This window comes from Larimichthys crocea, chromosome XXII (assembly GCF_000972845.2).
Source record: "Larimichthys crocea isolate SSNF chromosome XXII, L_crocea_2.0, whole genome shotgun sequence".
In the NCBI taxonomy this organism is placed as follows: domain Eukaryota; kingdom Metazoa; phylum Chordata; class Actinopteri; family Sciaenidae; genus Larimichthys; species Larimichthys crocea.
The window spans coordinates 1,902,312-1,927,609 of record NC_040032.1 but is presented as its reverse complement, the minus strand read 5'-3'; the positions used below and the strand labels follow the sequence as shown (position 1 = coordinate 1,927,609).

At 40.2% G+C, this 25,298-nt stretch overlaps 1 protein-coding gene across 10 annotated transcripts in view; it reads left to right on the top strand.

The window, feature by feature from the left end:
* Window positions 1-25,298, top strand: part of LOC104925370 (neurexin-2-like) — a 151,382-nt gene that overhangs the window by 61,203 nt on the left and 64,881 nt on the right. For 7 of the 10 annotated variants that reach the window (XM_019253158.2, XM_027273353.1, XM_019253159.2 and 4 more), the window contains 10 exons: window positions 1,741-1,902; window positions 6,360-6,789; window positions 7,366-7,749; window positions 8,461-8,664; window positions 11,912-11,938; window positions 19,122-19,241; window positions 19,325-19,706; window positions 20,776-20,966; window positions 21,415-21,588; window positions 22,694-22,813. In XM_019253158.2, coding sequence (XP_019108703.2) covers window positions 1,741-1,902; window positions 6,360-6,789; window positions 7,366-7,749; window positions 8,461-8,664; window positions 11,912-11,938; window positions 19,122-19,241; window positions 19,325-19,706; window positions 20,776-20,966; window positions 21,415-21,588; window positions 22,694-22,813 — 2,194 coding nt within the window. The remainder of the gene's footprint in view (window positions 1-1,740; window positions 1,903-6,359; window positions 6,790-7,365; window positions 7,750-8,460; window positions 8,665-11,911; window positions 11,939-19,121; window positions 19,242-19,324; window positions 19,707-20,775; window positions 20,967-21,414; window positions 21,589-22,693; window positions 22,814-25,298) is intronic. The other 3 variants (XM_027273352.1, XM_019253160.2, XM_027273351.1) reach the window with 1 other exon arrangement.

Genomic DNA, 25,298 nt, shown 5'->3' with positions numbered 1-25,298 from the left:
CATCAATATGCATTTCCCTTAAATCGGCTCTGTGTAACGCAGGCTGTGTAGAAATACTGGAGAAAATCAGTCTCAAAGTGTACCAGCCATGAGTGGAGCATGAATATCATCATCATGCTGTATGCCTCTAATTAATGTTTTTGATTAATTCAATAATTGTCTACGAACGCAGTCATCCTTCACCTCTGATTTTGAAATGCTGGAGAATTATCTATCCGTGGGATGTGTGGAATAATACCCATTATTAGAATTTGGTCAAGCTTTTCTGGATGCTATGGAGTGAAAGAGAAAGCAACATCAATCAGTTTCCAGAGATGAAAGCACTTTCCTGGTGTGCAGTAACAACAGTGAAGGCCTGCTATTGTCCACTGTCTAGCCCAAAGATACCAAAGGCTTCACCGTGAAATAGACAGAAATCAATATCTGCCAGTAGCAGACAATGGTGCTGCAGGACCTGACACCTGAACATACCGTGTCAGGTCATTCCTTTGTCTCTTATCCTCTTGCTCTTTAACATATATTTTACAAAACAGACATTTTGTCATCACCCACGATCAGTTTGTCCCAAATAAACTTCACTGCTTTTGTCTATTTGAGTCTGTTCGTTGCGTGGTTCATAATCACGTCCTTCATATTTTCCAACCTTCTCTTCTCTCTTCTTTAATATAAATGATCTTTTATTAAACTTCTCTCAACATGTTATATTGAAAGTGCTTAAACGCTCATTTTTGTCTGTGGAATTTCAGAATAAAAACTCTAAATGAAAAATGAAAAGTTAAATTAAACATTTTCACAATATAACAACTAAATTGTGTAGTGATGGTACAACTGAAAGAGTTGCTTTTACTCTCTCTATGATATGAATTGGTTTCTGATATCTTTCCACTAAAGCCCAGCATTCATAACAGTGATGGCCTGAAACATTAAGTTCAATAATATGCATGTTCCCTGTCTTTTCATTTTTGACCTTAAATTCAGGACAATTAAAAAATGATTAGATTACCTTAAATTAGATTTAACTGTATTGTCATTGCACAAAGTACAAGTACTGAGACACAAAATGCAGTTTAGTTTCTAACCAGAAGTGCCAAAAGCGTAAAGTAATGTACAAATGTATTGAGATTTATGAATAACAGAGAAGATATGAACTGTGAATTAACAGTGTGAACATAGTGAAATAAATTTCCTACTGTTTTCACAGAAGATCGTCCTGAAAATTGAATGTTATTCACTCACAAAGTGATTATAATTGTTTTCACTTTTCCAAAGTGAGAGCTGTTACATTTGTACAGGCTTCCATGTTAACTGTAGGCTCATTGTCATGGCAACAGACTTTTTTTTCCCCTACACAGTAATTCATTTCCTTTGTCTCTGTGTGCTGATGAGACTGATATGAGAATAATCTTGTTTTGCTTTCAGTAAACTCGCCATCTTGATATCTTCAATCTCAAATCGATTTAGCAAACTGTAGTATTCATATTGCTTTGGAGCCAAAGAGGAATATTTATGATGATTGATTTATACGATTTATATATTGACTCTATTGGAACAGCTGAGATGAGGCGAAACCTTCAAAGCTGTTCTTGTAATTACCTTCAAGATCCAAGATTATGGCGAGCTCAACTATAATTTAGAAATAAAGCATGAATTATTCAGCCAGTTGTTTCTATCTGATTCAAAATCTCTCCATGTCGTGTCATTTATTCTCCTCATACCCTCTTCTCTTAATCACTCCTCCAGGTGACGATCTTGGTGGATGGGATTCTCACCACTACTGGCTACACTCAGGAGGACTACACCATGCTGGGCTCTGATGATCTCTTCTACATAGGAGGCAGCCTAAACACAGCTGACCTGCCAGGCTCGCCAGTCAGCAACAACTTCATGGGCTGTCTGAAAGATGTGAGTGCAGCTTGACCTCGGCCCCAGCAGAGGACTGGAAATACTATCCTACCCTCCTTAGATAGCACTACCCCTTCCTATAAGCAGAGCATGTTCTGCGTATAGAAAATCACCTCTCGCATTCATATTGATTCCCCTGTTGGAGGGTATTTGAAGGAGAAACATTCAGCCGAGAGGCTGCGCTGTGCAGAACATATGCATATTTAGAATCCTGCGGGAATCCCTCAGAAATATAAAGAAACAGTCGCATTCCTACAACTGAACTCAGTTTTCCTCTACACAGCCACATGTCCACATTTTTGAAGATTTTTAACTCTGCCTTGTACCTGTCACATTAATTATCCTGAGCAAGCAATCTAAGATCATGTCCTCAGCATTAGAATGAGTATAGACAAAGCAGTGAGTTATGGGTTAATGCCCAATTTTAGCTTGGTCTTACAAATTTTTAATGATGCGCGCCATCTCATAAAAAGCAAATGAAGTTCTGTGTGCATTTAAAGTAAGAGTAGCCCTTTCTCTAGCCAAGAAAGGATTTAGAGGAGACATGACTAAAACAGACAGTAGGAAGAAGCATAAGAAGCATAATTATCATGGTGGCAGTTGGGTGTATACATATTTTCTTAGAGTTAATACCCAACTCGAACAATTGAGTTTTCTTCTGTCAGAACCACTTTGTAACACTTAAACACCATTTATTCTATAAACACTTAGAAACTGTTAATAGGCTCTGCTCTTCATCCTAATTAAATCCAGCTGCATGATTCAGCTGGAAATACAAAGCACCAAGGACGGAACAGACACATCACTTAGATGTGGGATACACAAAATGCATGAGGGAAATAGAGTAGACATAACTATGATAAATAAATAAGCGCGGGCACTTGGGCAATTATAAAGACTGTTATATTATCTTATGATCAAAGTAGAGCGAGACTCTGCCAGAACTCACTTGAGAAGATCTTTCTTTTTAAGTTTCCGATTTTCTGATTGAACCCAATCGAAAAGGCAATTTCACTCGCCAAACCACAAAGCGGTATTTATGTCAGAGAACTGAAATCTTCACACTGTTGTATTTGAACAGACATTTGTTGTTCACCAAAGGGTGAATCAAACAGACCCCGATCGCCTGAAGTTTCTAGCTTGTCGTTTGTGGTTTTGAATGAAATGGCCTGACAACAACCCATGAAATGTGCTACAGTTAATCAAGGTCCCCAGAGGATGAATGCCATTATGGTCTTTTTTTTAATAGCGCCATCATCAGTTTATCAGCTTAAGTTTATGACCAAATGTCTGCAAAACAAATGGCGATACTGTGTGTTTTATGCTAATAAACAATGCTAGAAGGCATATTCCATGCCAACTCCCTCTTCTCTGGTCAACAAAAACTCACTTTCATGCCTCCAACTAGTCCAGAATGCAACAGCTAGGCACATTTCACCAATTTTAGCTTCCCTCCACTGGCTTCCTCTGCATTTAAGAGTTGATTTTAGGATTTTACTGATCACTTTGAAAGCTTGTCGGGGCCTGGCCCTAATTTAATCTTTTATTTTTAATCATCTGTTACGTTTTATTTTTTAAATTTATTTTTACTTTTCTTAGCATATTAGCATGTCACTGTAGTATGTTGGCATCTTGCTCAAAGCACTGCTGTGCCTAAGCATAGCCTCAGAGAGCTGTTGCTGTTTAAAGATGCTTTAGGCTGTTTGTAATGTAATGTAATTTTGAATCTAATCACACAGTCTACAGATGTGTCATTTTGCCCGTACAGACAATTTGTTTGTCCTAGTATTATCAGTATTTGTAACTCAAGTAACATTAACATTTTAAAGCACCCAAGTGGTAGTTGAATGGCTTTTAAACAGAAGGTCTACCTAATACCCTGCAGTGTGAATGCACTAATATGAAAATGAGATGTTATTTATGGACAGGTTATTGTCCCAGCACCGCTGCCAATACTGCAACCTCCGCTCTGCTCTGTGGGCGGTGTGGCTGATGATGGTGTTTAGGCCTACCACTGCTATGCATAGTAATACAGATGTGCTGTATATATGCAGGGAGAGTATGATGTGATAAAGAGTCGTGAAATGTTCCACTAATAAGAGTGAGTGGTGGCAGAGGCAGATCTGATCCAATGGGATCAGCCTGCCAGGAAATCCAGTAGCCAGGTTCAGAGACGGGTCAGGCCAAGCCTATCAGAGTTTGATGATGAACTGGAGGAAAAAGCTCTGTGGTAAAGAATGATCACAAGAATATTTTCCTAATTCATTTTTAAAAGAAACTGAGCGGGGATGAAAATATTTCTTGTGTAAGCAGTGCATCTATTTAGTGGGTCGTCTGTCTTATTGTATTGAATATACAGAGTTTGGGCCATGACTAATCTCCTCAGACATTACATTATAATTTCCACCATGAGCAGGCACTTGGCAACAGTGTCAAGAAAAAATATTTCCTTTAAGATGCAGAAAACTCAAGCAGCTTATGATGGCTGGCTCTCTGCCATGACCGCTTTAGGAGTGAGAGAGACAAAGATGGCAGCAGCAACAATAATAACGATCGCTATAACGATTATTTTAATAGAAACATTACGTACCCTAGTATTTTTAGTGCACATCAACAGGACTGCAGCAGGCTCAACCACAATACCTGATCTAGGCATAGCCACGATCCATTAAAACATGCAAGACGAGAAAGGAAAGAAAGCTAAGTTAGTAACATGCAATAATGTGACATGAATGTGTACAGATAGAGAGGGAGAGAAGAAGAGAAGAGCTCAGTGCATCATGGGAAGTCCCCCAGCAGGCTAGGCTTATAGCAGCATAACTAAAGGATAGTTCAGGACTCACATGAGCCAGCACTAACTATAAGATTTTATAAGTCTTAAGCTTACATACTCCCAAACCAGGACTGGGAGCTGGTTCCACAGGAGAGGAGCTTGATAGCTGAGGGCTCTGGCTCCCATTCAACTATAGGAACCCTGCAGCAGGTGTGTGGAAAGAACATGTTTGAAACATGTAGTGGTTGGTGGTGAACTGTGGTCTCTTGGGACTTAGTGCCCCCAGCTGCTATTAAAGCGATTTGTCAACTAGAAGTCTAGAGGAGCTTCGTTCTTGTGTTTTGGGGATTCTCCGTATTCCTTGTTACATACAACAGATGAGACCACAGCCTATATTTCCGAAGCCACTTTAGTTTGACAGGGTTGCAAACAATGTCTGCGTGTAACTGCTAACGCGCAGTCCCCACTTTGTATAAGTGACCGGCTTGATTGACCATCTTCCCATTTTGGAAATTGCCTGTTATGCCCATTTCTCGACGGTCAGTTTCACCATCTGATTTCACTGCTTAATTAGTCACACTGAGGCAGTGTGAAGAATGATATTGGCTCAAATTGCCTCTCGGCTCGACTGGTAGTCCTCTGTGCAATGTGGTGTGTCACCTCAGGCAGTGACTGGTTGAAGAGTAGTGTGGCAGATAACAGTGGGCTCTGGGTGACTTACAACTGATACAAAATGAGACAAGGATGGGAGTCTCCTGCTGTGCATATTAATGAACCCAGAATTAACACAGAAAATAATAACAGCACAAAGAAGCCCGCACAAGCATTTGATGTGCGTATGCTCTCAATTTAAACATTGTATATCTTATACATAGTACGAGCTAATATCTTTTTTAAAATGTTTTTGCATTTTGTATATTGATGTAAAATTACAAATCAGTACTCAAAGACAGATGTGAATCTAGTTACATTTAATAAATGTACCCCTTAAATAATAAAATGAACGTTGTGCCTGTAAAGGATCGAGTCCACCTCCCTTACACCCACCAGCTCTGCTTGGATTTGATCTTTTTCACGCATAAACACGCATAATTATTTGTCATCATGTAGGTGCTATGTCTCTGATTCCCCTGCACTGAATTTGAGACCATTCTACAGTCAGACCCATTGTAGCCTACATTCCTCAGTGAGTCAGATAAATGTTTGCCTTTTAAATCCAAATGCATTTTTTTTTTTACAAGCCTCTCGCCTCTTTTCTCAGTTAATGAAGGAATTGTGAAGGCTGAAAACATCCAGATCAAAAAGCTGTCAGATTGTTGGTGTGGCGAGAAAGAACGTAATTGAAAACAGTCCAGACAAACCGGTTGAATACGTTATGTTTAGTTCTAAATGATTCCGCTATCTCGGCACAGCATGAGGCAGAAAAGGGTCTTTTTTTTTATGAATGCATCGAGTGTTTCTACATGTGTACAATTAATGTTGCCAGTTTCTCTGACACGACTCTGGATATAAAATCAAACCTGAGTTCAGACATGATTCAGTTTGTTTTCTGCTCCATGTTCTCGCGAATGTTGCTGTGTCATATTGATTCCAGTATTTATTGATGAGTAATATTCAGCCTTTGCACTGAATATATTGCCTTCTACAGCTGTCATCTCACCACGACATCTCTCTCATTTATCAGGTGGTCTACAAGAATAATGAGTTTAGACTGGAACTGTCACGGCTGGCTGAACAGCGAGACCCTAAGATCAGTATCCATGGTGACCTGATATTCAGCTGCGAGAATGTGGAAGCCCTGGAGCCGGTCACCTTCGATACGCCGTCTGCCTACTTGACATTGCCCAGGTGGAACACAAAGAAGACAGGCGCCATAACTTTTGACTTTCGCACCACAGAGCCCAACGGCCTGCTGCTGTTCAGCCACGGCAGCCTGCAGGGTACACAGCCCAACAGGAAGCCCAGGGCTGACTTCTTCGCGATAGAGCTGATGGATGGATTTCTCTACCTGGTCATGGATATGGGCTCCGGGAGCATCAAGATGAAAGCCAGCAACAAGAGGCTGGACGATGGCGAGTGGTGTCACGTGGACTTCCAGAGGAAAGGGCGCAATGGTAAGAAAATGATGTGTGTTTGTGACAGCAGGGGAAACCTTCTGTCTGCTAGCTGCGGAAGAGAAAAAAAGATTCCAAGCTGTGAAATCGCCATATGCCTGCATGGATACAGTCACATCAGCATGCGCTTGCTCTTTATTCACTGCAGTGAAACATGCATGCATATCAGGTTTTAATTACAATTCTATTTTTAGATGATATAATCTATGAATGACTGTTTGAAATCTGTGCTAGCCATCCCCATATCCCAAAAAAACATGCTTTCCTTCTGGATTTCTTCCTCCACATTTCTTTCTTTCATATATTTTCTTCTTGAAAATGAAAAGCGAAATATTTGGCGTAATTCTTCACTTTTCTCGAGCCGGCTTCAGTTTTAGCATACAAAAGTAACTGCTAAGGACTGGCTGTACACTTTCTTAATACGTCTGTGCTTGTCTTAGTGACACACAGAGACGAGTGCCCACTTCCTCAATCTCACAGTTTGTTCTCACTTCTCACCACCCACGCACACCTGTCTTCATTTTCTCCAACAAAAACATTGTATAAATACAAGTTGACTCACTGTCTGCCCTACAGGCTTTATCTCAGTGAACAGCCAGAGCGTCCCCTTTTCTGCTAATGAAGGCAGTGAGATCCTTGACCTCGATGGGGACATGTATCTTGGAGGTTTACCCGAGGATCGACAGGCCCTCATGCTCCCCCCTGAGGTGTGGACAGCCTCCCTTAGCCTTGGCTACGTGGGCTGCGTGAGAGACCTCTTCATTGATGGGCAGAGCCGTAACCTGTGGAGGCTGGCGGAGGTTCAGAGTGCCACAGGTGTCAGCAGCTTCTGCACCAGAGAGACACATGTCAGATGCACCAGAGACACATGTGCCAACGGCGGACACTGCAGAGAAGGCTGGAACCGCCACATTTGTGACTGCAATGGTACCGGCTACCTTGGTTCCAGCTGTGAGAAGGGTAAGAGCCTCTGAGAGGGACGGCCGTAGATAGGCCAGATAAGTGATTTTAAAATGCTGCTGCAATGCTTTTAACCCACTTTGGCCTGTATTTTATTTATTAGCTGTGGAAGTACCTGCACGCATTGAAAAACAAATAAAATTTATTATCCTGCCTTGCTGCTCACGAACCCTCCATGCCCACAAAGGTGACAATAAATGGGCAAAAGAAAAATTCTGGTATTTTCCATTCAAAAGTAAATTACAGCATTTTCCAACAGTGTAGTGATTTATTAATGAATAGTCACTATCATGTGGTAGCCAGCACTATGAGTGTTTCGTTAGGGTTGGAGTGCTGCAGAGTGATTCAGCCTGAATGTGTTTAAGATGCAGATGGTTTTCTCACAGAGAGGCCAAATTACACTCTGTTGGCAGCTAATAGTATGAGGATATATGAAAATCCCCCTTGTATTGCACTATGATGGGTATAAATCCTTCAGAAATTTGATTGCTGCTGCAATCTCTTCTGTCTTTATATGCTCCAGGCTTTTTCTGCCATCTGCTGTGACTGATGAAAACTGCAATCTGAAATTATATCATGCAGCACCTGCGATAAGCTCGAACAGAATGCAGGGTTTCATTCCCTAAATGCCACTTTGTGTTTTTTATTTAGTATTCTGATTCCCCCTGGGATTCAGTGTCTGCTAACGCTTCCTCTTTTGGAAATCTGCAGAGGCCACCACGGTGAGTTATGACGGCAGCATGTATCTGAAGGTGGTGCTGCCAAGGACGATGCACACGGAGGCTGAGGATGTGTCCCTTCGCTTCATGTCCCAGAGGGCCTTTGGGCTGCTGATGGCAACCACCTCTCAGCAGTCAGCGGACACCCTGCGTCTGGAACTGGACGGAGGCAGAGTGAAACTCACTGTGAATCTTGGTAATGCTGCTGCAGCAAACATGAGCAGATAATACACAAGTTGACCTTTTAGTGACGTGTCACCTAGCTGGACTTCTCATGATATTAGTTTTGTCTCGGACTCTTCCATACCCATCTTCATACACAATAACTGCAGTTGCTTAAAAAAGACGAGCACATCAATGCTCTGCATGTCGCAGGAGAGACCTGTGTCAGATTTAGATCTATTTAACTGAAAATAAATGAATTAAATTATGAATGTTTCAAGTCAAACATCACGAAATACAGAGTCAATGTTCTGGTTTTATCTCAGGCATGTTCTTTCAGTAATTTCCATATAAAATAAGAAATGATTTGGAATCTAAAAGTGGTTCATCTATGGATATATATGCTAAGGAAATGTGTATTCTCTCACTGAAGAGATGAGACCACATATCTGTTATGCATTATAATATTGGAGCCAGCAGCAGGTTAGCTTAGCTTAGCACAAGGTCTGGAAAGTGTGGAAACAGCTGTCCTGGCTCTTTCAGATGATGACAATCATGTCACATCTGGTGTCTTTAAACCAGACAGAAACGGAAGGGTAAAAAAGACAATCTGTACTTTTACAGGGGGATAAATAAGCCTAGACAAGTTTGGCAACAATCTAGATGGATAAAGTCCTTGAGTTCCCAGAACTTTGATTTCATAACTAAATGTGCAATAGATGTGCAATGTTAGAAACAAGATGTAATGGCGTCCCAAGAGTGGTAAAAGGTTCTAAACAGGATGAGATTAGATTTCCAAAAGAAGAGGAATGTTGCAGATGGTTAGTTGATGACACCGTTAACACAGAATGTGTCTGTGTTTGATCAGTTTCTCATCTACAAGTTGTTGTTTCTTTCTTAAGCATCTTTGAGAATTTCCATGACAACAAACTATTTTTTCCTTTCTTGCACAATAATAACTAATGGTTCCCTGGCAACAGCTTAGAGTCAATAAATCAGCCTGTTACCTGAAAAAAGACAAATGGTTCTTTAAATTTCAAAGATTTTGTTATCTGGCTGCTGGATTTATATTTAACAGACAGAGATGACAGTGGCATTGATCTTCTCAGCTAACTAGTTTTTGTAGAATTGAAGAGCACATTTTTGCCTTACAGTAAAGCTTACAGCAAAGGGTGGTATGACATGCATCAAAGCCATGGGCGGACTGGGACAAAAAATCGGCCCTGGCATTTTTGGACCAGAGTAGCCCCCCACCACCCCGAGGCGGACTTTTTTCTCGTGCGCCATGGATGCGCCATGCGCCCTAGCCTAACCGGCCGCCACCCCGCTCCTGCGCGGCCCACATTGCCCATCGCTAAGCCCAAAAGTGTGTTCGGGGTGTGTGATCTACTCGTTAAATATATATATCGGGACTTGTCGGCCCACCGGGCAAATGCACGGTATGCCAGATTGCCAGTCCGTCCCTGATCAAAGCCACACTCCTATAATCGAATCATCACCTTTTATTGCGTAGATAAAACATAACATAGCACAAAGAAATGGCAACTAGAATCAAATTAATTTTTAAAAGCTTTTTATGAAGTAAATTATTAGTTTTTTATTTTTTAAGCAACTGCAGGTGTGTATATTCTACCTTCTCCCTCCCTCCTCTCTCCCTTCCTCACTCCCTTCCTGCCTCTCTCGCTCTCTCGCTCTCTCTCTCGCTCTCTCTCTCTCTCTCTCTCTCTCTCTCTCTCTCTCTTTCTCTCCCTCTCTCTCTCTCTCTCTTTCTCTCTCTCTCTCTCTCTCTCTCTCTCTCTCTCTCTCTCTCTCTCTCTCTCTCTCTCTCTCTCTCTCTCTTTCTCTCTCTCTCTCTCTCTCTCTCTCTCCCTCTCTCTCTCTCTCTTTCTCTCTCAGTTCATCCAGTGGTCAGGTCCCATCTGACCGTCTCAGCTCTTTCAGCCCTTCAATGGCTTGTCTGCAGTTCAAGGAGAAGGCAGTCAGAGACCAGATCCATCATTACGCAGAGACATTACCACTTAGACCATTCGCAACGTTCACGTGACCGTTGTAGTTTCCTCCCCCCGCATTTACTGGACTGTCCAGTTTAGTCGCTTCACTGAACAGTGGCTGCCAGTGATGGACACACACACACACACACACACACACACACACACACACACACACACCTCCAACAGAAAGCCTCTCTGGTCTCTGGCTGTCTGTATCCACTGCTCTGTGATGGTTGACAGCTTGAGAGCACGCCTCAGCCACACGACTTACACCAATATATTCATACCCAGTTGGATAATTTGCTTTGATTATTCAGACCATGCAAATTCTGAGAGGGTTAATCCATTGTGAGGTCAAACATATACATATTGCAGATGGATCTTCAGGATATTATCTGTCATAAACATAAGAAAATGTCAGAGAAGCATCACTTTTGTATCATTTCTTTTATGGTGTGAGGTTCATTGAGGCTGCAGGTTGTGCAAATCGCCCCTTTCCTCTTTTTTAAAATATATCATCACCAGGACAGTGTAGGACGGATCGAGGGATGGGCTATGTGTAGAGGTGCATTAGTACATCAGTAAGTGTGAGTCCAAACTGACCCCCTAACTAAATGGCACATTCTTGACTGTCAGTAGCATTACATGACATGATTCAATCGTTTCAATTTCTGCATCACTTATGAATCCTACACAAAATGCTGTAATAATCCACAGGTGCAGAATAGGATAAACAAGTGGCCATATGTGTCAGCAAACTGGTGATTAGATCTGACAGGAAACTAGTCACTGAAACTCTCCCGTGGGTGATAGGCGCTAAAATGGCGTTTATTCAGTTTCCTGTCGGTTCATTCAGTTTCAGCACAGGTTCCATTTATCATCTGCCTCAGACAGATCAGATACCCCAAAGCACAAGTCGGTGAAACCGTTGTGTTTTTGTATCTGAAACCCAAATGTGAGCTGCTTTAACAGGCACGATACTGATGCTAAAAATAATACTGATGCATCTCTACTTTAATGGTCAATAAAACTCTTATTGATCCCATCTTTGATCCAGTCTGTTGTACTCCCAGCGGTGGCAGACACACGCTGAGGCTTCCTTTTCCTAACGTTATGCGCACCACAGGGAGGAAAGTGGCGGTTTAGACTCTCAAGGCTGTCCCCGGATGGTGGGCTCTGAAAAGCACTGAACTGTCTGCAGAGTGTACCTTGAAGGATGTGAAATATTCTCCTCTTTTGTGCTGTTTTTTTTTTCTTTTAATCTCACCATCTCACTCTCTCTCTCACCAGATTGTATCAGGATAGACTGTAATCTCAGTAAGTGTCTCCTATGATTATTTACTGTACCATGATTTAGAGAACATGCACTGTGGTATAATTATATGCCTCCTGTTCCCTTATGAAACACAACATAATTCATTTATTTTGGCCCACGATTCTTCTTGTTTACTTGACTTCTATCCTTCTCACAAGCATCATTGCAAGGATAAGTACAAGGATATGACTTTATTGTGTTGTATGTTAATGAATTGGATCTTTTTGCTCATTTTAGTAACAATTTAAACATGAAATCCATATTTAAGAAACATTTTAATTACACGTTCTCTCATTATTGCAATGCAATAATGTTGTAATCAAATGTGGCTAAATTTGACATACAGTCGTCTGCTGTTGTGCTGCCAACGAGTCTGTCTGCATTTGCTTATGATTCATTTTCTCGCATAGCTGCTAATTAGGCACAGTTCAAGTACAATCAGTAATTATCTGCGGTGAGAAAAGTGGGGCTCAGTCTTATTTAAAAGAAAGATGTGATTTTGTTATTGGGTAATCACACTGCAGCGGCAGAGCTGAGATTAATTTGAAGCTTAGCTCGATATCTGAACAATAGATGAGTATGAGACAAGACTGTCAGCTATCAGGCTTAAATGTTAAAGCATGTTAGAGCGATTACAGATCTTCCCATTTTAGGAAAACAAATTTAGTGATGCGCTTCCTTTACAGGCAGTGGTGTAGTGCATGTATACAGACTATACCCACTTCAGTCAGCATCTAAATCCTTTATGATGCTGAAGTCATTCTGTAGCGTTCTGCATGATAGTTTTTTATCTTGAAGACATAGTTTTCATGAGTGGATGGAGTAAAGAATAAGGAACACGACATGCACAATGCATAATTATGTAGCTGTCTCACCCTGTAGTCTGAGAGAACAAGCAGGTCAGTACTGAGTGCAAAATGTGCAGCTCAGCTGTGACGTTAATTTCAGAATGATCATTACTCCCTGGCAACAGTGTGCAATGTGTTTATCATTCGCTGGACTGATAGCTTTTAAAGAAATTGATCCTTAAATTATATGTATATACACTACTCCAGGCACCACTTCACCACTGCTTAAAAGTAAATTCAATCAGCAGATTTAAGTTTTTTATGACAAATCCTTTGAATATAATAACTGTCTGAATCTAACTACTCATCATACATCAACAGACCCTTGTGAACTTTGTCATATCCTAAAGATTTGACAGGCATCCAGGACCATAAAATGCATACTTAGTATTATTATTAATACTTATTATTATAATGACACAACAGCCGTCAAATATATTATCATGAACCGTGGTATACTGTAGAAATGAGCAAACATAATTCCATTGATTAAAAGGAAGATGAAGGTAGATCTTCCTCTGTATCAACAAAATGGATTTTTTTTTATGGTCCTCTGTGCTATGGAGGGGTAATTTATGTTGTACCGCAGTAATGTTGGGATTTATGATATAGATTGTCGCTCTCACCTGATAGAGATAGACAGGCAATTTAAGTTTTGATTCAGACTACATCAGTGTGAGAAATAGATAGCTAGCTATTTCCAGTAGAGAGATGAATGGCTGTCTGATATAGATCATCCAATACAGAGGAGGCTCAGGAACGGGTATAAAAGTTAGCACTCTGATCGAGTGCGGGCCGAAAGCTTGTTAAAATAAAGCTGTTAATGTTTAATCGCTCAAAGGATTGCAATAACTTTTCACATGCTCTCAAACATATCCCAACATTTAAGCACAATAGAAATCAGTCAAATCAATCAACCCTTAGTCTGCACTGTAATGTTGTCTCATGGTAATCTGTTGATCAGAGATGCTACAAAAAGGGTCGCTTTTACTTTTACAATAGATTCACAACACATGTGAGCCTAACAGCCCATCATGTTTAATGGATTACAATGTTTTACTCTGATCAAGGTAAGTAGTGTGTGTGTGTGTGTGTGTGTGTGTGTGTGTGTGTGTCTGTGTGCGTGCATCTGTCTGTGTCTGTATCTTTGCACTCATGGGTGTGTGGATGGTTGGACAGAAGTGAGGTATGTCTCTGTAAACCAGTTCAACGACCCACCTGCAGGAGAAAGATTCATAGCCATTTTTAAATTTCATGAAACATAAAGTAAAATATAGAGATAAATAATAATGCAAATAGCAAAAGAAATATATTGAACATGGCTTATTAAAAGAAAAGGCTGCATATCTCCTGAGATATCATCCCAAGAAACTGCCCTCTCCACCAGCAGGTGGCATTGTACCATCATACACTGTCCACAGAAAATGCAGTATGTGCCTTATAAGCGCTTCTCTGTATGCAACGCGTCTTCCTGATCAGTGATCTGAAGAGCGTAATGCTACAGATGCGATGATTGATGGCTTGTAAATGGATTTTCTGAAAAAAAAAAAAAAAAAAAATATATAATATATATATATATATATATATATTAAATGCAAGAAGAGGGAGCGAGAGTTAAAGCCTTCACAACTGTAGAGAATGTGATAACTTGCTGCTTTTATCTATTTCATATCATCTTTAATTCATATACTGTTGGTCAGACAAAACAAATCATTTGAAGATGTCTAAAGAGCCTAGAAAGACATATAACTACATATATAAATAAATAATAGTTGTAGTTAAATATTTAGAATAAAAAGGAAGCTTTTTCTTTCAAGTTCTGATCAGATGGTAAAAAACATTTTCATTTATTTTCCTCTACCACCAACCAGTTAACCAATCAATGTCTTATATCACCCGCAGTTAATATGAAACACAGATTGTGTACTCAGTTTTATTCAGCGTATGTGTATATTCATATTTACTGAGATAAAATACATTATGACCCCACTACAAAGGCTACACAAGTTCAACAAATAATGCTTGCACTCCTATTCCATGTGGTCAGACTCACAAAAGACAGAAAAAACCTGAGATATAATATTTGTTATTCCATGTCACATATTCCATGTTTTGAAGTCTAAAATATGTGGCTCTGGCAGCCGCCATCTTGGCTCTCCTGCCTCCTCTGCTTCCCTGCTAATCGAAATATCAGCAATCAGATCATCAGTGGACCTGTGATGGGGTGATTGATGCCTGGGTGCTCAAACAAGCCATCTGTAACAGCACCTACCTGTCATTCAAAACAGCCATGCTTTTAATTATGTGTAACTTTAAGCGATTGAGTACAGTTGTCATGAACAGGTAAAATATCTTTAGAGACCAAAACTGTTTTTTGTACCAGGCTGTAAACATGTTTATTTCTGTGAAGTTGGTCATTTTAATACAAACCCTTATTTAGGTTGAAATGTTCTGTAGCCCGCCAGGAATTACAGTTTTTGACACTTCCGCATTGGCTTCGTTTCCCAGCCATGGAGCTTGGCACTTGTTCCATATACCTTAATGCAATTTGCTGACAGTTCAGTCAGAAGCATTTAAAAAAATCTCTTATAGAATATCTTCAGTTCAGTTGGAGATTCAGCTGTCTTATGCTAGTCGCAGCTGGGCTCTGGATTAGCCTTGATCAGCATTGAGGAGTGGGCTACAAAGGTCTGCTAAGGTTATTTATATCACACACCTCCAATTCATCAGACCTAACTACATAGCTACTCAAAGGCTACAACTTTTTTCATATAGCCTACATAATAACGTCAGTTTTCCCCAACACTTGCAAACAGACTTTGATGTGTAACATAGTTAGAGATTCCATTTAATGTATATCTTCAAGTATCAAATAAAATTATACATTATTGTAAGTATATATTTACCTCTTCCAGAAGGTGTGGGTCTATCCAGGTACCTTTCCATTAGCTCTGTGGTTGTATTTTTTGGTATCTTATTAATCATATTGGAATCATATTAAACATTCATAACTTATGACTACGAGACTATTATCTGCTGTGGAGAAATTGCTGAAGTCAAAGGTCAATGGTGAGGTCAGGAAGGAAGAAAGTGTTCAGGAGCCTCTGATGTCTTATGCTGTATTATTTATTGACACTTGGCCAAGGAGAATTAGAGACACTCTCAAAGTTCATCAGAAGTGCCTGAGTCGGTCTCACATTCTGCCCAACTCATCCTGGTGGATCGACTTTAAACCCCAAGATCACACCCCAAATACTACACGCCCCAGAATTAGTCAACAAGAATGTCTTTACTCATGGAGATGTTATTGTCAACACATTCTAGTCTGGAGACACAGATGTCTGTTTAAGCAGACTAGAATGTCAACAGCAGCTATCTATTATGTCTAGGAAGGCAGCATCAGGCCTCTTCGACCCTGGCCACCACAGTGTTGAGATAGGCTGGCACCTAGTCTAAGCCAAACAGTTAATACTACTGAGAACCTCAAGGCCCACACGTGACCTTGTGTAACCTAAGGATAGAAAATTCCATAACATTATGGAATGAGGAGTCACCACTTTGTGAACTCTCCTCCTGCCCACTCCTGGATATCTGGCTGGATGAGGTTTTTAATTAAACGTTGAGGAAAACATGAAGGAAATAAACAGCAGCTACGATCCTGACCACAAAGACAAGCAAGTCCAAATCTCTCTGCATGCATCTCAACATCGGAAGACATACAGAGGAAAATTTGAAGACCATCTAGGGAAGATAAGTTTTACTTTCCAGATAACTGCAATGTCTCTTATCAAAACTTGGCTAAATCCTGGAATTCCAGACAGTGCTATTCAACCAGGTTTTCTGTATATTGATCTGCTCTGTCGGATCTTTACAAAGCTTTGAACTGCTCACAGACAAGTAATCCTGATGCTGTGCTCACAGGCCTGACTACCATCAACATAATGACAGCCACAAGAGGAGCAAGCACTCTTGATCACTGCTACACCATTTAAAAACTGCTACAAAGCAGAATTTTTGCCAGCACTTGAGAAGAGCAACTACAAGGCCATCTTGCTAAGGACAAAGCATATATCAATTCAGTTTTTATATAGCATCTGAGACACAGATGCACAGCAGAAATAATAATAATGATAACTATAATTATAAAACACACACAACTAATAGTAGTTATAACGGTAATAATGATGATGATCTTTGATCTAGGCATAGCCACGATGGAGAGCGTCAGAAGAAGAGAGAGCTCAGTGCATCATGGGATGTCCAGTCTAGGCCTATAGCAGCATAAGGGATTTAGGACTCACCTGAGCTAGCCCTAACTATAAGCTCCATAAAAAGGAAAGTCTTAAACCTACTCTTAAATGTGGAGAGGATATGGGCCTCCAGTGGGGTAATAAGGTACTTTGAGCTCTTAAGATATGATGGTGCCTGACCATGAAGAGCTTTGTAGGTAAGGAGAAGGAATTTAAATTCTATTCTGGATTTTACATGTAGCCAGTGCAAAAATATGAGAAATAGGATCCCTGATCCTGAATCTTGTCGATATATGTGCTGCAGCATTCTGGATCAACTGCAGAGTCTTAAAGGACAGGAGAGGTCAGGAAATGAACAGACCAGTGTGAACTGCATGATGGATTCTGGAGCATGTTCCACAATAAAACCATCAGTGGCACTGACGACACCAATGGATTCACTGAGTCTGTGGCGAAATTAATTTGTAAAAAACAGAAGTTGGTTTCCTCCTGGCTAGTCACAAAGAGAAAGGACCAGGCATTAACCACCTAACTGTTCATGTGGATCCCATCTTGACGTGCAGATCCCAGGTGGTGAGAATGGACATATCCACCCTCATCCTTAACACTGGAGCACCCCAGGGCCGTGTCTTTAGTCCCTTGCTGTTGACAAATTTGCTGATGGCACAGCTGTGGTGGGCCTGATCACTGAAAACAATGAAGAGGTCTATCTGAAAGAGGTAGAGAACCTGACCCGTTGGTGTCAAGACAACAACCTCTTCCTGAACGTCAGCAAGACTAAGGATGTGACAGTGAACTTTGGGAAGAAGCAGTGGTGAAACCATGCCCCCCAAATATCAACCGGTACTCAGTGGATAGAGTTGTCAGAGTCAAAAACCTTGGTGTCAGTGAAGATGTGACCTGGATGCAGACAGGGACTGTTTCACCTCAAACCTATGGAGAGCATCCCGACAGGGAACATGACTGTTTGGTCACCAGACTGCAAGGTCTTGAGTGGTTCATTCAGCTGAACGTACTCTACCTGTGTAAAAACATCTGTAGCAGATGCAGCAAAAATAAGGATAGGAGAATCTTAATATGATTTTTTTTATGATTATGTATTAAATTATTGAATAATAAGTTGAATTGAAAAGCAAAACAATAAACAGAGACAATATGTCACTTTCACTCTGATTTTCTCTTCTGCTATGAGGATGTTTGGGTTCAGATGCTGACATCAGATAGCGGGGAAGCTGCCCTCTGAAAAGCACAGATAAGATGAATAGTGTCTACTATCCAGCTTTATCTCTTTTTTATTAAAGAAAATCTGGTCTGCTCTGCTGTTTTCACGATAAAGATTTAGAATGTAAACATTGTGCTTCGGTGTTGGACATGATTCCAGTGTTTTTTTGTGCGTAGTCAGTCCTCAGCAGGTGGATGGTAGGTATCATGAGATACTTTAAATGCAGCCCTGGACAAAGTCTCCTGTCGCAGTTTTATTTCCCTGAGGATAAAACAGTGAAGTGTTCGGAAACCAGTTGATGTTTTCCATTTATTGCCCTCTGTACGTCCCCAGTAATTCTCCTGCACCCTGAGTTCAATTAGACAGACAAACCCCTAAAGGCACAGTCAGCTTAGGCATGGCCAATTAGTTTCCCAAGCGATGTCAGAACTCCTTTGAACTGCCGTGTCGGCTTGTTGCATAGGCACTGATTCAGGATGACGGTGCTGCAGTGGCAAGCTTCTGCACTGTGACCTATTTTGAAACCAGTGAAAACGGAAATGCATATTGCAGAAATTCTAAAATCTAAGCTGCATGTTTGATATTACCAAACATGTTTCCCTAGCTGACATCAATCAAATGGCCTTTTAAAGAGAAAGCATTCATTATGCTATTCCAGTACAGAAATCATTTCATTCAATGTTTTTGTTGAGTGTTGAGTGAATGTAAATTATCACTTGCAAGTAAATGTTGACGTCTGTATGTGTGTGAGTGATTCTAGAAGTGTATAAATGTATGCGCCCCTGAGCAGAGAGTGCTTGCCGTTGAGAGGAAAGAGTGTATATTGAGCTGATTTGGTATGATTATGATGCTTTCTTCCTCTTAGGCAAGGGACCGGAGATACTCCTGGTAGGTGAGAAGCTGAATGATAATGAGTGGCACACAGTGAAGGTGGTGCGGCGTGCGAAGAATTTGCAGCTCTCTGTGGACAATGTCACTGTGGAAGGTATTGTAGGAATGCAGGAGCTGCGCTAGCAAAAATAATTAAGAGGTGTTTATTAAATTTAAGCTGCATGCTTGGTTCCGCAGGTCAAATGACTGGCGTCCACAGCCGCCTGGAGTTCAATAACGTCGAGACAGGGATCATGACAGAGCGGCGTTTCATCTCTGTGATGCCTTCCAACTTCATCGGCCATCTTCAAGCTCTCTCTGTCAACGGGATGCTCTATCTGGACCAGTGCAAGAATGGAGACATCTCCTACTGCGAGCTGAATGCTCGGTTCGGCATGAGGCACATTGTGGCCAATCCTGTAACTTTTCTAACTCAAGCCAGCTACCTGGCCTTCTCCACCTTGCAGGCCTACGCGTCCATGCACCTTTTCTTCCAGTTCAAGACCACCAGTCCTGACGGCCTGATACTTTACAACTCTGGAGATGGTAGTGACTTTATCGTGGTGGAGCTGGTCAAAGGGTAAGTGCTGTAGTGTTAGGACTGAGGAAAGATTAAAGGGGCTGTTTGGTATAGGAGCAAACTATTTAGATATATGCCTAATTTTGTTTACTTGCAACAATCTTTTATCTTGCAATACTGAAGACATATGCATAGTCTACTTTTCTTTTTTCCTCAAAGTTACCTAATCAAGATTCATGTCTTGGATCCACACGCCTGCAGCGAGAGACACAAAATACCTTTAAAAGCTTCATTTGTTCATCATAAAGAATTTTGTTAAAGGAAGAGAAGCAGATAGAGGAAGTCCAAAAGGCTGTGGGGAATTTCTGTGTTGAGCTTGCATGTTATCTTCATGTCTGCATGGGTTCTGGCCCAAATTCCAAAGACATGCACTTAATAGGTTACATTGCAACTTGTCCAGAGTGTACCACACCTCTTGCCCAAAGGGACAGGCTCCAGCCACCTGAGGATAAACTGTTACAGGGAATGGATGAATGTTTTATTCATCGTAAATATTTTTTTTAAAAAAGGGAATAGCAGAGAAAGGTTGTAGAAACAAAACAAAGCAAAGCAACATTTGTCGCTTTCCACTGTCACACCTTGCAAAAACTTTATCACAGTAAGCAAGTAGTCAGCAGGAGGCCGCCATCAGTTCGGAGCCTGCAGCAGAAGCTTGCACAGACAACAAATACAAAGAAATGCCTTCAACACTTCTGTTATAGTCAGGCTGTGAAGTGTTAGTGTGAAGTGTAGCAGCTTTGTCATGGTTGTTCCCTAACTTTGACTCAGATGTGATATAGTTTTAGACAGTGCACTATCTGCTGTTTCAAATTTAAAATCAACATGATAGCATGCCTTAAGCAGTACAGTGTGTCTTTACATACAGTACATTCAAAGCAGCTGAACAGTCGCTTCTGTGGTAGTATGACAAAACAGTCTGATTGGCAGCATGCCATCAACAATTTGAGTCAATACTTACACAGATACTCTTTGTGGTTATTATCTACAGTAGTTAAGTGTAAACAATATGATATGTGGTGAAACAATACTGGAAAATATACTGAATGTAAACATGTGCATTGTTCTGTAGGTACATTCATTATGTTTTTGACTTGGGAAATGGGCCGTCACTCATGAAGGGAAACTCTGACAAGCCACTCAATGACAACCAGTGGCACAATGTGGTGATCTCCCGCGACAACAACAATGTGCACATCCTTAAGATTGATTCCCGCACTGTCACCCAACACGCCAATGGAGCCCGCAACCTGGATTTAAAAGGTAACTTATCTGGACACTTGAAAATGTTTCATCAGAAGTGACACAGTGGATAGTACCACAGGGCATTGAGTGTTCATTGTTTGTTCAGTCAGATTCTGCATTGTAAACCAGTTTCATGTGATATTCCAACACAGTTTTGTGTTTAAAAAAAAAGTAGCTTTTTATTATCTGGACTACAAACATATCTGAATATAATGAGGCCCACTCTGACCTTATGGCTAAATCCTAGAAGACTTTATGGCAGAACAGTTGCATTGGATTGCAACAGATTGTACATAATGAGTATATGCTCATGTTTGCATCATGCAGTCATCAGTATTTTTGTTGTATATTTAGCCCATGTCAGCCTACATTTTAGAACAAACATCAACATGTACTCCGTTATTGCTAATTGCACAAGTGATTTCATTGGATAGCATTTCTCTTGACCACTTCCTGTATCTCACAGGTGAGCTGTACATTGGCGGTGTTGGCAAGAGCATGTACAGCAGCCTGCCCAGGTTAATAGCTTCGCGCGAAGGATACAAGGGTTGCCTGGCATCTGTGGACTTGAATGGAAGACTCCCAGAACTGCTGGCCGACGCCCTCCACAAGGTGGGAGAGGTAGACCGCGGGTGTGGAGGTGAGGCGGGGGAACACGCTGGGAAGTATGAAACACGTGTGAATCATTCTCATGATCTGATTGCCACTCACTGAAAACTAATCACTCCACATTTGTTATGGTATTAAACGGCTTTGTTGAGTGTTTCATTATGAATGGCCAGTGAACACACACTGCGGTTATATTATTTCTAATTATACATGCTAACATGTAATAATATCACACTTTCAGTCCAGAAGTCTAGCTGCTATTGTTCGTGGAAGCACTCAGTAGAGCTCAGAGTTCTGCCAAGGCTTAATGGTCTCAAATAATGTCCACAGGTAGACAATACCTTTAAAGGGAAACATGAAGTTGAAGTACCTGAAGTTTGTCTTGAGTTGACACTTGGCTAAAGGTCACAGAGTCTCCAGAATCAAAAGACATTTTCCTTTATAGAGCATGAACGAGATAAGCTAATTTTATGATGAATAGAAAATGATAGTGGTCTTAAGGTCTTTAAAATCAATTAGAAAATATAATATATTTATTATTGGTCATTATTTTATGATATGGACACTGCTAGTCTTGCATGCCGTTTCTGAAGTCTCATAATATGATCATTTTTTACGTTTTTTTCTTTTTTTTTAAATAAAATCAGCATTTTCCTGTTAATCTGATGTCCCTCACAATAATTATCAATAACTGATAAGATACAGAAATTACATTCATGTCACAGTGACCTCATCATTTTTTATGAAAGATCTTTTTCAAATTCATTTCAGATTCAAATCAACATTCTTATGAATGTTCAAAATATTTCATACAGACTTCAACAAACATTTGATTACTTTTTCATGAACTTTAAAAAATAAGTCATAAAGAGGGATAAAAATGGTAAGCTTCAAATATAAAGAGTTATTTGTTACTCTGAAATTCACTGCAAGATTTTTGTAAAGTTTGAGAAGGACAATAAAAATTATAATTTATGAACCCAACTGTAGGAAAAACAACAACAATCAACACAACATATATTAAAAATTAACAACTGGTTTGCCATTATATATTTAATTTCCTTTGGACTGCAGTGAATATGCATGAATAAAATAGAAACAAAATCACTGATAAATCTGCTGTCTACACCCTGTAGGTCCCAGCACCACCTGCACAGAGGACTCCTGCCACCACCAGGGAGTGTGTCTGCAGCTGTGGGAGGGCTTCTCCTGTGACTGCACCATGACCACCTATGGGGGGCCGTTCTGCAGCGACCGTAAGTAGAGGTGTATAACACCTGAATGGGTGGAAATTCTGTTCTAGTTGAAATATTCCACCGGTCATTACAGGGTCAGATCCCACAGACAGCTGAAAAGATGTGTAAAATATGAATTCCTTTATAAAGAACATTCACTCACGTTTAAAGGTTGTAACCGTGAGAGATGACAGATGTCATTTTGGATTACACTAAAGTGTGCCCTCTCAGAGCCACTCACAGTGCGTGTCAGGGCTGCTCGGTGGTAGCTGATGCACCAATCTGTCATAAATAGTGGGGAAAAAACACTGTATGCCCAAAATTTGAACTGTTCAGGAAACAAAACTCTTGTTTTATTTCCAGAGAAATAACTCAGTGTTTCCCAATGTTTGTGGCTTGTGGAGCCCAGAAGAGGTGAAAATATGCAGAATTTCCAAAATAAAAAGTCAGAAAACCTTAACACAGTAATGTAGAACTGAAATAATTTTATTACTTTAATCATCTGGTGGGTCTTTATTCTTTTGGGAACAGTGATCTGAATTGTGGTTGTTTTTATAGCTACAAAACCACACAAAAATCAGTTTGACTGCCCATTTTAAGCATTTTTTTAGGATCTACTCTATGAAAGTTAATTGAAACCAATTGCTGCCTCATCTGGGAAGAGAGAGAGGAGAAGAATGGATTTTGTGAAAACTGAGACAAATGAAAGAAAGAGGGGTCAGAAAGAATACACAGGTGACTGAATTATTGAGAGGCATTGTCTCCACGTTATAATAAGTAAATGTTTCATTTTTGAATGGATTGTGCATGCAGTTGAGGACACAGTAATGTACTGTTTTTTTATTTCTAATGTGACACACAGATTGCACGCTAATTGCCTGTAACATATTGATAGCAGTACATTTCAAAAACCTCTAATCAGATTGCTGCTGCTTCCGCTATAAAGAGCCCTCTATGTCCAAAATAATGGACCAGACTCTTACCAGAAGCTTTTCATACTTATAATAGCAAGAGATTAACATTAAGCTTATTGGTCCAGTGGTCATGGCGAGTTAAGCTTCATTTGCTGCAGAGTCATTTAGAGTAACTGCAAGAATTGTGCCTTTGTGGTAATCACTATTGAAATGTGCTGTTATGCAGTATTGTTTTAAGAGCGGGCATTACACTCTTAAATATCTGTAGGGGGCATTTGAGAATAATTTGATGGTGATAGTGATTGTAAGGAAGCTATGTTTATAGGGAAAACATCTCTGACATTTACTTTATAGCATATGTAAGAAAAATCACACACCTCATCACTGATCATCGCGAACGATTTGTATGGTTGTTTATACAGATTAGAGCTGGGTGATAAAACAATGTCAGCATGGAATCCTGAACTTGGATCCATCTAACAGCTTGTCGGTCTGAAGTTTCCCACTTGTAAGTCAAAGTATGCACCCATCTGCTGCCACAAAGCATAGTTTGAACTAACATTTAGTGGTGAAGCAAGCGGATGTTAAAGTGGAGAAAAACAAGTGGCACAGAGGTCCACAAAAGAGACCGTCAATGAACAATGTTCAATTAAATATGTGTTTGAATATCTCAAGAGGCAAACAAAGCATGTGCAACTCAAAGGTATACAATTACATGTAATTACAAGGTTCATTTATTTGCCATTGTACAGTTCATTTATAAAAATTGTTATACATTTTTCTAAACCAAGCCACCTCATAACATTTTAAAAACAAATCTTTCAACAGTTGAATCATAACTGATAAACCCAGTCTGTGGCTGTAACATATTGCTCTAGTTATTGTTCCATCGTAAACTAGCCACATCATTTACACAGGAAAAAAATCCTTCCTTCAATGCATTTATTTTCAATTCAGTATCTCTTAAATTAATAACTTTGTTTTTCCAGACAGTGAGCGGTTCATATCTGTTTCCACGGAGATAATAGCTATTGTCAGCTGTCGTTTGTCAAAACAAAGTTAATCTTTATTAGTTTTGATAAAGATTCCCATGGAGATTATCTGTTGGTACACAGTTGTTCTATCCCAGTCATATATTCAAAGGCCACATTGTGAAAACTATTTGGTTGGAGACATGAGATCTGTTTGAAGGATATATGGAGCCGTATGGTCCCATCAGTTTGTGTTTTATATGTCAAATCTTTGGACAGTAGATACCAACAGCAAATATTTCTGTTTATGTTTTATGCTTTATAAATTCTCTGGGTTTACTTCACTATTCCCCATGGAATGTATCTCTGTGGAAAGCCCTGAAAGAAACATGTTCACTGTAAGACTACAGGATCCTACAAGGCAGTGCTTTAACAGAGAGTAATCTCAATCCAAGCAATTATAGTGGAAACTATAAATATAATTCCATCGCAGCATTTTTGGTTTTCATTGAGCAGTGTTCAGGGAGGACTCTCAATTACGCAAGTGGGAAATGGCATAGCTGAGCATCAAAGGTTAAACCAATACATCAGTCCAACACAGAGGAAATAACAAGCCTCATT